This window comes from Dysidea avara, chromosome 1 (assembly GCF_963678975.1).
Source record: "Dysidea avara chromosome 1, odDysAvar1.4, whole genome shotgun sequence".
Taxonomy (NCBI): domain Eukaryota; kingdom Metazoa; phylum Porifera; class Demospongiae; order Dictyoceratida; family Dysideidae; genus Dysidea; species Dysidea avara.
The window spans coordinates 27,002,839-27,018,118 of record NC_089272.1 but is presented as its reverse complement, the minus strand read 5'-3'; the positions used below and the strand labels follow the sequence as shown (position 1 = coordinate 27,018,118).

At 38.1% G+C, this 15,280-nt stretch overlaps 1 protein-coding gene across 1 annotated transcript in view; it reads left to right on the top strand.

The window, feature by feature from the left end:
- The window catches only part of LOC136241188 (uncharacterized), a 32,339-nt gene that overhangs the window by 2,132 nt on the left and 14,927 nt on the right, over positions 1-15,280 (top strand). Inside the window, exon 2 of the mRNA XM_066032401.1 lies at positions 3,831-4,145. Coding sequence (XP_065888473.1) covers positions 3,831-4,145 — 315 coding nt within the window. The remainder of the gene's footprint in view (positions 1-3,830; positions 4,146-15,280) is intronic.

The following is a 15,280-nucleotide window of genomic DNA, read 5'->3' as shown; positions in this document are numbered from 1 at the left end:
AAATGTGTTTTGATTGCTATGGCAATGTTGTTTTATAATTGAATTAGTTATTTGATTAACCTTTGCTGGTGTACCACCCTGAGATAGTGGTTTAATGGGGATTATCCACAAGCCTATTCATTATTACAGCATCTATAGACACCACTAAACCACAAGCACAACAAAGCTAGCTAGTTATTGAATTTCAAAGGAGTAGGCGGGAGTATGTGGTCAGTACACAATAAATATTCTGTATTCCCCTTTATTGCAAGTATAAACTTGTCATAAGGCCAGGCAAACTTGATTACTTGTTTCTCGTGTGGGCGGGACGTCTTTTTCTTTACTCATTATTAAAGGAAATGCTTCAAACCATTGGAACAGTAAGCTATCTGTCACTGTAAAGGTTATCTAAAGTAGTCTAAAAGCTAATTAATACTTACAATTTACAGCCTTTGCTGAGCTGCAAGATACATTTTCTGTACTGCAGCCTTTTCAGTATAAAATACAAGTGCACGTGATCAATAACAGCAACAATGAAAGAGTAAAAAGTGATGCTGGCGGGGATGAGAAACAAGTAATCAAGTTTGCCTGGGGCCCTGTGGTATTGCCAAAACCACTTCATTTGGTATATATTTAAAAACAATACTTTGATGTTACTAAACACAGCTAGCTATAGCCATTGAATGGATATTATACAAAAAAATGATATTGATTACCCTTTGGTTCTGCATGAATTTAGAAACCTTGGTTGTCTTCTGTTTCTTACTCGTGAAGAACCCCAATTGGTGCTTGTAACGTAACTAAGTCATTTGTTCCACGCATCACTCAACTCATGAGGACAGTAGCTAAGTAACAGAATTTTTGTTTTATTTGGCTTTGTCCATGTAAGAGAAGTGTAGTACAAAAGCTCACCCAATACTATCACTCCAATTAATTAAGCATTGGATAGTTGCATATTATTTTTTCATAAGTTATAAATTGATTTATGGCCTGACAAGGCTTAGTATTTCAATCAAAAGAGTATGGCTCTTGCACAAGGGGGGAGGGGGAGGGGGGGGGGGATTTACCCCAAATGCTCCATGTTGGATCTGCCATTGTATTTAGTAAGGAGAAAGTTGTCTCAAAAGGAGATTACCTTAATTAAGTGCTTGACTTTAATTTCTACTAAAGTATGTATAATGAGGTGATCTTATTAATAAAGCCATAAAGTATTGTACATGTTTGGGACTTAGATATTGCTGCAGTGTGGTCTTTGTCTGGTGTTTGTAAAAGGTGGTCATCATAATGAAGTCATTATGTATGAGCTACAGTACAGTCCATTTATAACTTCACACATGTGTGACATTTTTGGCATGGTGCCACGCAACTTTTCCCGTGACAAAAGCAAAAAATACGTGTGGGACTGGTCATTTCCACACGTGGAAAAAGAGATTGCCACGACATGACAATGCAACGCGTGGAATCCTCTGATTGCCACGCTTGAACCATTTAATATTAGCCAATGTCCTTCTTAAGTTTTATCTTTCTAATACTATTTAATAAGTTTCTAAGCATTTGGAAAGTGCATAGCAGCAGTACTGAATGACGTGATCGATCGATCGATTGAAAATGGGCATGTCTGCTATACTGCAATCATGCGTAGGCAAACACCAACTAATGGCTAATAGGACATTTTTTATACATTATCTATCACTTTACAAGGTGTTCTAAGGCTACAACTACAGTAGCAAGCTAAACTGCGATGGTTCAAAAGCAGGCATGGCACATGAAGATCGATTGCGAAGAGACGAACATCGATACTAAAATTCGAAGTTTACTTAATTTCCAAACCCACGAAACATTCGAAGCTTCGTCCCAGCCCTATATTACAGCACTGTACATGTAACTACTGTAAAGTTTGTGGTTTACACACACATGTGGTTGATAGTCACACGTGGTGTAAAGACGACACGTGGCAGCCAGTGAGGGCTATGCGTGGCATACCACTTGCGTGTGCCACTCAGCAAACTTAGTGTGGGCCAGGAAACAATGTTTCGTGGCGAGTGCTGTGGTGCTGGCGTGGCGCCACACCATAAAAGCCACGCATGTGTGAAGTTATAAATGAACTGTACTGTATGTTTGGGGCCTAGCTACTGTACTTGACAGGTTAACATGTATATGAAGATTTGGCCATTTATATTCATTTCAGTTTTCCGTTTCCATTCCAGTTTCTGGTTTCCATTCCAGTTTCTGGTTTCCATTCCAGTTTCTGGTTTCCATTGCTGTATGCTGTTTCCAATTGTCCAAACTAAAGGCATGGTTTCTTACAAATTTAAAACAAGGCTATAGTGTTGTGAATATAAACTGCTCACTGCCCACTAACATTTTTGCTTGGTGTAGTGCCAAACTTACTATATTGAATATTTTTCTAATAATATTAAGTATTGTGATACAGTACAATAGTAAATATACTGTATATTAGGGATATACTTTCTCACAAAAAAATATTAACCAGAAACCAGTCTCATGGTACCATGACAGTCTGATAGACTATATAGCTGTACTTTTAATTAGTACTATAATTACGGATATTATTGTAATTATGATTTATTATAGATAATTGCAACTTGTAAATACATTTGGGACAGTTGTGTGAAATCATTAGAGTTTATGTTGAACTGGTATCACTTGTTACAGTGGTATAGATTAGGCAGAATCAAACCTTAAGAGCAGCCAATGATACTTCCAATAAGTTTCCATGAAATTTTAAATTTTGTTATTTAGTGGAATTTTCTACTGACTGACTGACTAAATAACTGCCTGATGTCTTCAGACAAGTGTATCTCAACAATGGCTAAGATTACAGACTTGATATTTTCACTGTTAGATGTCTCTACAGCCTGACAAGTAGTGCTGGGTGATATAGATTTTTCTGATGTCATATGTCATGGCAAAATTTATTCATGATATGAATATATATCACAATATACAGTATACCCATAACAGTTGATAGCTTACAGGTTAATCTTAAGGTTGAATCTGCGATACCTAGCTTTGTAATTTTTATCTATTACAAGTGTAATTGCATTGTCTCCTTGAACTACTGTTTTTACTACTGCCCACTGCATTGCATTGACCAGTGACCTGTGTATTTACCTAGCACCTTTCAAAATGGTAGAAAGGATACTAGATTGGATGTACATGTTATCAGAATATCCAGTGGTATAACTACACTCTCAATGAGGGTGCAGTGCAAGGCTTGGCAAAAGACACCATTTTACAAGCTAACATATATAGTACTAGATCGCGTGAGTTCTATCATGATAATAATTTCTAGCTATCATATCACGACATAAATAAATACGTATCACAATACAAAATATATTTATTATATTGTCCAGCACTACTGACAAGTGATTTTTGCTATAATGCAGTACATACAATCATGCATGATGGACTTCCTTTTGTCCTCGCTCAAGTTCCATTTCTTTTTGCTGGCACTACCAAGGTATCAATTCACGGTAGCATGTTATGGCTTCACTCTGCTGAAGGATTACAGAATTTAGGACTGTGTTTACACACTAAACACTCTTTGACTTGTCCAATGGCATTGTAATTACCTCCATCCAGTGACATAGACAAGAAAGGCATAGTTCTACAAGCATTTACAGAACTACATAGCCAGCAGCCAAAATCATACTCTGCATTTTGAAGATATATTATGTAATCCAACAATAGGCAGAAGCTTTACAGTGCTGTTATAGTAATTGTTGCACCTATCATTAATTATTCAGTATTTGGTCACACATGCACACACCTTTACAACCATATAATGCATTATAGTTTATTATTGTTTATCTCCATACGTGCAGAAGTAATAGTACATGTACAACCAAGCAGTGTTTCAGTGTGTGTCAAAGGAAGTACTATATTCACTTGCACAGTCAGCCGCCCAGATGGAGAGATTACTAGTGCAAGATGGGAGATCTTGAACATGGCTGGTGACTTTGCATCTGTGATGGGCAGAGATCGTCATATCCTTAACAGAACTATCAGTAGCAATGGGCACACATTAATTGAGAATCTCACAATAATTGACGTGACAATAGCGGATAATGGTGCCTCATATCGATGTAACCCAGTTCCATTACAGCTGTTCAACAATACTGCATCTCTCAATGTAGCAGGTATACAAAATGCATTGTTTGTATTATTATGTGTGTATACTGTGCCGCGTATAAAGTTACAGTATCAGTTATAGTACATAATATTACTAATTCACACTTGGCAAGGTTTGAGGGTAAAATCATATTTGCTGGCTCAGGCTACTTTGTATAGGGACTATGTATGAATGCATTTATATCATTCTTGCTTGTTATAGCCACTCATGTTGGTTGTAAAAGTTTGAATGTGATTAAGGCTATAATTCTGATTTGCTTAAATGTTGAAAGATTTTCTGAGTCTGAACATTAAATGTTGGTCATTTTCATTCACAGCAGACAGCCATGAAATACATAAACTAGTGCAATAAAAATTATAAATTTAAAAATGGAAGTAGGGTTCCAGCAATAAAAAGTAGTGAAACAAGAGATGATGGTAGTAATGTGAGAAAATCCTTACTTGGCATTGTAGGAGTAATGCCATAGTAGGGATTTTCCCACATTACTACAATGCCAAGTAGCTAGAGATTTTCCATCGTAGCTACGATCATCTCTTGCTTCACTACTTTTTACCGCCGGAACCCTTCTTCATTTTTAAATTAATAATATTTTATTGCACTAGTTTGTTAACTTTTTTGTGAGAGCATATAGTTATGAAATACGCATGTGACTGTGACTGTTTTATTAGAGTATCCCAATCTTGATCTCATCACTCAGCAATGCAGTAGATCAAACTAGTAGGAGTGACACAATGTCTTGTTTTCCTATGGAAATAGATCATAGTTGTGGCATGTTCTGATCATTTAAGGGGGAATGACAGTGATTTTAAAAGCACAGCTTAACTGCTACCTGATACTGTACACAAGGAAAAAATTTTATACCAAAAATTGGACGAATTTACACTTCATCAGATTTGAAAAATTAAAAGTTGATGAAAATCAAGAAAGTGTAGATATAAATATGTACTTTTAGTTGCTTATTGGCATTTAAACTGCAGTCCATTAAGCCTCTCAAATAGTCTCGTGGCATCTAACTACACTCCTTCAAGGAAAGTATCAATATGGAAAATTAACACCTTGGTATGGTTTCCTGGCATGAAGAAGAAGACAACCATTTAATTGAAGATAAACAGTACAACCGTACTGTTTGATATCAATGAAGTATACTGTTTATGAAAGTAACAGAAGTTTACTCTTTCATTATTGTTATTATTATTACTAGGCCCGGGGCAAATACAACCAAGTACAATCACCAACGGGACAACCTACTAATGGGGCATGTACAAACAGTGCATGGCCAACACAGTGTGTGCAGGTAGAAAAGATACACAGTAATACAATTCTAGAGGAATTGACTGGCACATAAACATAAGGGATGCATTAGTATGCAATTACAATCAGTGATTATCCGACCATGGAGATGTGAGGATGTACCAGCACAGTGTGTGTGGATGAAAAAGATGCACATACAGTAAACATAAGTGATATATGCAATTACAATCGTGAGGGCCTGCTGCTATTACGTTGTATTGAATACCCGACCATGGAAGACCACAGAATGCATTGTCACTGCCCCACCTGTATGATTCTCATAAGTTGAGGTGCAAGTGTATGCTCTCATATCTATGGTATTGAATCTCATGAGTCATGCATGCCTGCTAGTAACAATGAAGCTTATATAGGTGTACATCCATTAAACAGTCCTAAAATAATGAGGATGAATCAGGGTACTGGATTAAGATATGTATGGCTGCTGAAGTTTCCAAGAGCAGACGTCAATGATAAAAGAAGCAGGGTATTTCACTAGAAACTGTTATCTTGCGGTTTTTTTCTATGAGCTGGGCTATATGTCCTAAAATGATAACATGATATACTACAAGATGAAATTACATTTACAATGGTGTGGCAATGGCACAGTAATAGGAGATACACAATACAGGAGATACACAATACAGGAGATACACAATACAGGAGATACACAATACAGGAGATACACAATACAGGAGATACACAATACAGGAGATACACAATACAGGAGATACACAATACAGGAGATACACAATACAGGAGATACACAATACAGGAGATACACAATACAGGAGATACACAATACAGGAGATACACAATACAGGAGATACACAATACAGGAGATACACAATACAGGAGATACACAATACAGGAGATACACAATACAGGAGATACACAATACAGGAGATACACAATACAGGAGATACACAATACAGGAGATACACAATACAGGAGATACACAATACAGGAGATACACAATACAGGAGATACACAATACAGGAGATACACAATACAGGAGATACACAATACAGGAGATACACAATACAGGAGATACACAATACAGGAGATACACAAAACTGTATGCAAGCCAATAAAGGGAGACAGCCAAGCTATCCATAAGCCAGGAGAAGGCAAAATGTACAATACAAGAAAACACACCATGCTCTTTACAAACAATAGAGCCAACTACAACCTAGCAAGCCAGGTGTAAGTATAAAATAATACAAACATACTGCTATTAATCTTTTTCCTGGTCTTGTGCAGCTGCCAGCTGGCATGGTGAACTTCGTGTTGGGCATGGCCGCCTTAATTACTTTCCTTTGCATGGAGCGCATCCACTGGCGGCTGGCATGATGACTTGAGACTTGGTGTGCCAGCTGGTAACAATTCCAAAAACAAATGATCAATAGTTCGTTCGTCTAAATCGCTGTTTGAATCCACCTGGTCGATCGATTAACTGCATTGTAGTGGGAACAACGTGGTAGTTGTTTTGATCGGCATTAAATAGAATAGTCGTACAGTTTCTATCACCTTCACAAAAACTCCCGCCCATTATATGATTGCCTCTTCGTTCAATATGGATTCTTTTCCAGGTGAGTGCGAAGCCTTAGGCCTTGTAGTTTTCTCAAGCATCATTCAGTTATTTATTTATTTATTTATTCATTCATTATTATTTATGACGTAATTTTAACCGCATTTTGTATTATTCTTAGTACTTGGTTGTATAATTAGTTTTTCAGCATTGTCTCTACATTTTAAAGCCATCCATATTTCATATACCATGTTTTGAAGGTAAAAATTTTTATGAATTATCACAATTAAAATTTTGAAGGAAAAATTAATATATTACTGTTTACTCAAATTTCAGGAGGAAATTTTTGTGTATTAATAGCTACACTGATTAAATAAAGACATTTGTATGGGTACCAATTTACAAAGAGATTGGGATGCTGCAATTCCTACCCTGTCAGCAAGAGAGTTTTTTGTTAGCCACGTTGTGGCAATGATAAGAGACCTTGGTCATGTGCCCAGAACACCCAAAGCCTGTTTTTCCTATGATATATGGTATCCCTTGCATGGTATCCACTAGTAGCTTTGTTGCATTATTAACAAGTACACGAAAATTTGGAATTTTCAACTGGAGTAGGGACCATAGCACATCGATAAAAAGTACTGAAACAAGTTGGAGTAGTCCATGATATTAAATCACCGTAAAACAATAACAAGTGTTGTATCCCTACTATGCTCAAGATACCATAACGGAAATGCACAGTAGGGATATAACACTTCTTATTGTTTTACTGTGATTTAATATCATGGACTACTCCAACTTGTTTCAGTACTTTTTATTGATGTGCTATGGTCCCTACTCTAGTTGAAAATTCCAAATTTTTTGTGTACTTGTTTGTTAACTTTTTTGTAAATAATTTTATTATGACTGGTGAACCCACGCATACCGCATCTGAAATGGCACCGCGTGCCCCAGCTATATCAATTATCATCTGAAAAGTGAAGTATCCATTACGCTTTGCTGTCAGCTATGTTCAATCCATTACACAGCATTTCGAATCAAGAACTGTTCGAAAAGCACCTCTACAATCCACGCATACCAAAAGAAAGAAATAGTGCCACATGCCCCAATTATATTAATTATTGTCTGAAAAGTGAAGTATCCATTATGCTTTGCTGTCGGCTATGTTCAACCTGTTACACAGCAGTACGAATCAAGAACTGTTTGAAAAACACCTCTGCAATCAAAACAACCACTATGAAAAATACGGACAATTTCCATTACGAAGGGAAGTCATCACATGCTACCACCAAATCGACACCTTTCACTGTCAGCAAAGATGAATGGGACACAAAGGAGGACACTGGTAAGTCCATGAAGAATGCATTGTAAGTACTGCGGTATGTCAAAATGCACCTGTCGGGCCGAAGCAACGTCAAACAATGAAAAAATCAAGCCCATAGCCTTACCCGTTATCATGTTACACTTGTCTGAAGACATCAGTCAGTCAGTTACTTACTCAGTCAGTAGAAAATTCTGTAATTTTTTAAAAAATTCCGTAGCAACTTGTTGAAAGCATTTCGGGTCGATCTGAAAGTTTGTTTGGGCTTAGTTTTACCTAACAAATACTGTCTCATCATTGCCAGGGAAAATTGAGGCTGGTTTTTTGGGTGATATTATTTCGTGGGCCACGCCTACTCCTTTGTGGTCCCTACTATACAGTTACTATCGTACTGTATGATAACATCGATTCTATGATTATAGAGACAGTAATGCCCCAGCCAATAAACTGCTGGACTGAGATTTGGAAACATAATACTTTCTTTCGGGCCTTCCTTCATGTAGTATATTTAAAAATTATTATACAGTCTAGTAGTATGGTTATGGTGGTTTGCAACTCTCCCACAAAGAAACATCAACCAAAAATCCCACAGAATACCTGCAGAACACCTCAGCAAAATGGTTGGCTACAGTACATAACCAAACCTAAACATGGAACCAAAAGCACTTCCACAATATTGCTTATGTATCTCTTTAGTGCATTTTCTATTGACTGACTGACTGACTGATTGACTGACTGACTGACTGACTGACTAACTGACTGACTGACTGACTGACTGACTGACTGACTGACTGACTGACTGACTGACTGACTGACTGACTGACTGACTGACTGACTGACTGACTGACTGACTGACTGACTGACTGACTGACTGACTGACTGACTGACTGACTGACTGACTGACTGACTGACTGACTGACTGACTGACTGACTGACTGACTGACTGACTGACTGACTGACTGACTGACTGACTGACTGACTGACTGACTGACTGACTGACTGACTGACTGACTGACTGACTGACTGACTGACTGACTGACTGACTGACTGACTGACTGACTGACTGACTGACTGACTGACTGACTGACTGACTGACTGACTGACTGACTGACTGACTGACTGACTAACTGACCAACCAACTGGATGACTAACTGATTGGTGCCTTCAGAAAAGTACAACTCAACAATGACTACGACTACAGGCCTGATTTTTTCATTGTTAGACATTGCTTTATTCTGACAAGTGCCTCTCAGCATGTACAATGCTTGCATCCTGATTTGTGAATTTATTTTTGTCCTACAAGAGTATCATTTATTTTTGCTGACAATACAAGATGTTGATTCACAGTAGCAAGTCTATGGCATCATGTATTATGTAAGAATACATTAGAAACACACATGCAACAGTTAAAGTAAACTGATTAGTTCTAGGCAAGGTTCACATATCATTCACTGTGTGTAGGGCAGTGTAACAAGCAGTAAATTTACACAGTAAAATACTAAGTGAAACGTTCACATTACTTATTAGTAATTAGAATAAAGCCATGTGCTTTGTTATACAATTTGCTGACTGATTTGCTTCTCTAAAGTCAAAGAGCAGCTGCTTTACTCATGTAAGGTCATAGTCATGATCAACCCTTTCTAACATAGTAGCAGCAGATCCAGACATTTGAACAGGAGAGGCTTCAAACTCTGAGACATGGTAACTACTCCTCTAGAAGCTACAGTACATGCACCTATCACAAAAATCGCCCCAAAACGTCCTTTTACAGATATTTAAACATTACCATGCCATGCCCTTAAAAAGATATGAAGCTGCAATTCAAAAGCTAAAACTGCTTCAAATTATAATAGGCACACAATGCTTTGGAGGTGCAGGATAAGCAAATTTGCATGATTTTGTGACAAAGGGAGTAATTAAATTTCATGAGAGTTGGCAACTTAACATCGTTTATTTAGAGAAGCACTGCTAAAATTTTTGATAGCTACTAAATATGTGTACAAGTTTTCTAAGAAAGGAAAACAATTGTTTGGTTATAGGAATTTGTAATATTGGGAAACCAATAGTTATACCGTAAGCTCTTCAGAACACTGGAATATTTTAGTGTATATAGTTGTTGACATAAGTCTCAGGCACAACCAGGGACAAGTGAGATATTCTATGACTCCTGTAATCTAATGATTCAGATTCCATTAGATTATGTATCTGGCTTCTTATTTTGTTTGTTTAACATCATCCATCAAAATCATCACATTGTACGATCCTTATTGTCCAGGCAGTAAGTACCATAGTCCCTATGAGATCTGATATATGGCTTAACTGGGTTGCAAGAAGAAGACCACAATTGTCTTGATAAGAGATTATAAGTGATTAATGCTACCCTTCAATGATGTTACCCTTCAATTATTCTCACCAGCATAGAATACTATTATAGTAACCAATTAACAAACTACTGAAATACTGTAATGATGACAAGATATTATAACAAAACAGATAAACTGTAGCATACAACACTACACTGTATCAAGACACACGATAGTGTGTCGTGCGGCCCAAGAAGCCGGCGCGCCACACCGTGAGTATATTAACAGGAAGAAAGAAAACGCAATTTTCACACCTATGTAGCTCTGTGATCCCTTATCCGATTGGAACCAAATTTGCTAGAGACGTGCCCCCCAGTTAGGGGAGTCTACATACCAAATTTGAAGAAAGTCGCTCCAGCCATTGCCGAGATACGAGCGAACAAAATTTCGTTTTAATTTCTTCGTTTTTTTCTTCTTCATCTTCTTCATTTCGCACACTTCGCAAAATTCGCCATAAAACACGAATTCGTGCTTGGATTTGGCTGAAATTTGGCAGACTTAAAGGGCTCATTAAGGCGGATCTCCGTACCAACTTTGGTAGGAATCCAATGAACATTCACGGAGTTATGACCGATTATTTGCGTAAAATAAGGTCGAAGGTCTGTCACGCCTACAGGGTACACGCCTTGGAGGAATCAGTTCAAAATTGATATGTAGATGGAGCAACCATCGTAGGAGTGCCTTTTTGTGGTTTGAAAGGAATCGGGATAAAGACCACGGAGATATGACACGAAACCCAACCTGTGTCAAAATTACGCGATCGATTTTTATGAATAAAAAAACTATTAGTTTTCGTATCTACCAGGCAAACCGCTTAGAGCAACGAGCTAAAAATCAGTATGTAGCTGGAATAATCATCATAGAAAGTCCTTGCAGTAGTACAGAAGAATCGAATTACAAATCACTGAGTTATGATTCGAAAGGCAACTAGGTGCTGCAAATGCGAGATCGAGATACTCTAATAGAACAGTCACCCTAATAAAGCATTCAGCTGCATTTATAATTTACTCAGTTATATTACATTGTAAGTTATTCTGTAGGGAATTCAGCTACAAACAAGTCACCCTGTAGTCAGATCAGCTAGAAGAAGGTACCTAATAGAGAGTTCAGCTACAAATAAGCCATCATGTAGAGAGTTCAGCTCAAATAAATCACCCTGTAGAGAATTCAGCTACAAACAAATTGCCCTGTAGAAAGATCAGCTAGAAGAAGTTACCTTGTAGAGAGTTCAGTTACAAAGAAACAATCATGCAAAGAGTTTAGCTACAAACAAATCACCCAGTAAAAAGTTCCGCTATGAACAGATCACACTGTAGAGAGTTCAGTTAAAAACAAGTCATCCTGTAGAGAGATCAGCTAGAAGAAGTCACCTTGTAGAGAGTTCAGTTACAAAGAAACAATCATGCAAAGAGTTTAGCTGCAAACAAATCACCCAGTAGAAAGTTCCGCTATTAACAGATCACACTGTAGAGAGTTCAGTTAGAAACAAGTCATCCTGTAGATAGATCAGCTAGAAGAAGTCACTTTGTAGAGAGTTCAGCTACAAAGAAACCACCATGTAAAAGAGTTCAGCTGCAAACAAATCACCTGTAGAGAATTCAACTACAAACAAATCACCCTGTAGAAAGATCAGCTAGAAGAAGTTACCTAGTAGAGAGTTCAGCTACAAACAAATCACCCTGTAGAAAGTTCAGCTACAAACAAGTCACCCTGTAGAGAGATCAGCTAGAAACAAGTCATCCTGTAGAGAGTTCAGCTAGAAGAAGTTACGTTGTACAGAGTTCAGCTACAAAGAAACTACCATGTAGAGAGTTCAGCTGCAAATAAATCACCCTGTAGAGAATTAAGCTACAAACAAATCACCCTGTAGAAAAGTAGATCAGCTAGAAGAAGTTACCTTGTAGAGAGTTCAACTACAAACAAATCACCCTGTAGAGAGTTCAGCTACAAACAAGTCACCCTGTAGAGAGTTCAGCTAGAAGAAGTTACATTGTAGAGAGTTCAGCTACAAAGAAACTACCATGTAGAGAGTTCAGCTGCAAACAAATCGCCCTGTAGAGAATTCAGCTACAAACAAATTACCCTGTAAAAAGATCAGCTAGAAGAAGTTACCTTGTAGAGAGTTCAGCTACAAACAAATCACCCTGTAGAGAGTTCAGCTAGAAACAAGACACTCTGTAGAGGGATCAGCTAGAAACAAGCCACCTGTAGAGAGTTCAGCTAGAATAAGTTACACTGTAGAGAGTTTGGCTGCAAAGAAACTACCATGTAGAGAGTTCAGCTGCAAACAAATCGCCTGTAGAGAATTCAGCTACAAACAAATCACCCTGTAGAAAGATCAGCTAGAAGAAATTACCTTGTAGAGAGTTCAGCTACAAACAAATCACCCTGTAGAGAGTTCAGCTACAAACAAGTCACCCTGTAGAGAGATCAGCTAGAAACAAGTCATCCTGTAGAGAGTTCAGCTAGAAGAAGTTACATTGTAGAGAATTCAGCTACAAAGAAACTACCATGTAGAGAGTTCAGCTGCAAGCAAATCGCCCTGTAAAGAATTCAGCTACAAACAAATCACCCTGTAGAAAGATCAGCTAGAAAAAATTACCTTGTAGAGAGTTCAGCTACAAACAAATCACCCTGTAGAGAGTTCAGCTACAAACAAGTCACCCTATAGAGAGATCAGCTAGAAACAAGCCATCCTGTAGAGAGTTCAGCTAGAAGAAGTTACGTTGTAGAGAGTTCAGCTACAAAGAAACTACCATGTAGAGAGTTCAGCTGCAAATAAATCACCCTGTAGAGAATTCAGCTACAAACAAATCACTCTGTAGAAAGATCAGCTAGAAGACGTTACCTTGTAGAGAGTTCAGCTACAAACAAATCACCCTGTAGAGAGTTCAGCTACAAAGAAACTACCATATAGAGAGTTCAGCTGCAAACAAATCGCCCTGTAGAGAATTCAGCTACAAACAAATTACCCTGTAGAAAGGTCAGCTAGAAGAAGTTACCTTGTAGAGAGTTCAGCTACAAACAAATCACCCTGTAGAGAGTTCAGCTAGAAACAAGTCAACCTGTAGAGAGATCAGCTAGAAACAAGCCACCCGTCGAGAGTTCAGCTAGAAGAAGTTACCTTGTAGAGAGTTCAGCTACAAACAAGTCACCCTGTAGAGAGATCAGCTAGAAACAAGTCATCCTGTAGAGAGTTCAGCTAGAAGAAGTTACATTGTAGAGAGTTCAGCTACAAAGAAACTACCATGTAGAGAGTTTAGCTGCAAACAAATCGCCCTGTAGAGAATTCAGCTACAAACAAATCACCCTGTAGAAAGGTCAGCTAGAAGAAGTTACATTGTAGAGAGTTCAGCTACAATGAAACTACCATGTAGAGAATTCAGCTACAAACAAATCACCCTGTAGAAAGGTCAGCTAGAAGAAGTTACCTTGTAGAGAGTTCAGCTACAAACAAATCACCCTGTAGAGAGTTCAGCTAGAAACAAGTCACCCTGTAGAGAGATCAGCTAGAAACAAGCCACCCGTAGAGAGTTCAGCTAGAAGAAGTTACATTGTAGAGAGTTCAGCTACAAAGAAGCTACCATGTAGAGAGTTCAGCTGCAAACAAATCACCCTGTAGAGAATTCAGCTACAAACAAATCACCCTGTAGAAAGGTCAGCTAGAAGAAGTTACCTTGTAGAGAGTTCAGCTACAAACAAATCACCCTGTAGAGAGTTCAGCTAGAAACAAGTCACCCTGTAGAGAGATCAACTAGAAACAAGCCACCCGTAGAGAGTTCAGCTAGAATAAGTTACACTGTAGAGAGTTCGGCTACAAAGAAACTACCATGTAGAGAGTTCAGCTGCAAACAAATTGCCCTGTAGAGAATTCAGCTACAAACAAATCACCCTGTAGAAAGATCAGACCTTGTAGAAAGTTCAGCTACAAACAAATCACCTTGTAGAGAGTTCAGCTACAAACAAGTTACCCTGTAGAGAGATCAGCTAGAAACAAGCCACCCGTAGAGAGTTTAGCTAGAAGAAGTTACATTGTAGAGAGTTCAGCAGTTTAGCTGCAAACAAATCGCTCCGTAGAGAATTCAGCTACAAACAAATCACCCTGTAGAAAGATCAGCTAGAAGAAGTTACCTTGTAGAGAGTTCAGCTACAAACAAATCACCCTGTAGAGAGTTCAGCTACAAACAAGTCATCCAGTAGAGGGATCAGCTAGAAGGATCACAGAGAGGTCAGCTACAAAGAAATCACCCTGCTTCATCTTTTCTTCTTCCTGTAGTAAAGAAAAAAATGACAGGTTAAAAAGCCCTAAAGCCGGCCATAGGCCGGCTTTGGGGTATACAAATACAAAAAGAAGTGAAATCTAATCCAAAACAGCCAAGCTGTAAAAAAAGGGTGCGGCCCTGAGAAAGGCTATGGTGAAAAAAGATGTGAAATCCAAGGTGGCGGCCAAGAAATGGCTGTGATGGTAGGTTAATGGTAAAAATTTTAATAACAACAATTCAGTGAATTTGGTGCCGCTTGGTCTTGGCACAAAATTCACTTGAATTGTCGTTATTAAAATTTTTACCATTAACCTACCATCACAGCCATTTCTTGGCCGCCACCTTGGATTTCACATCTTTTTTCACCATAGCCTTTCT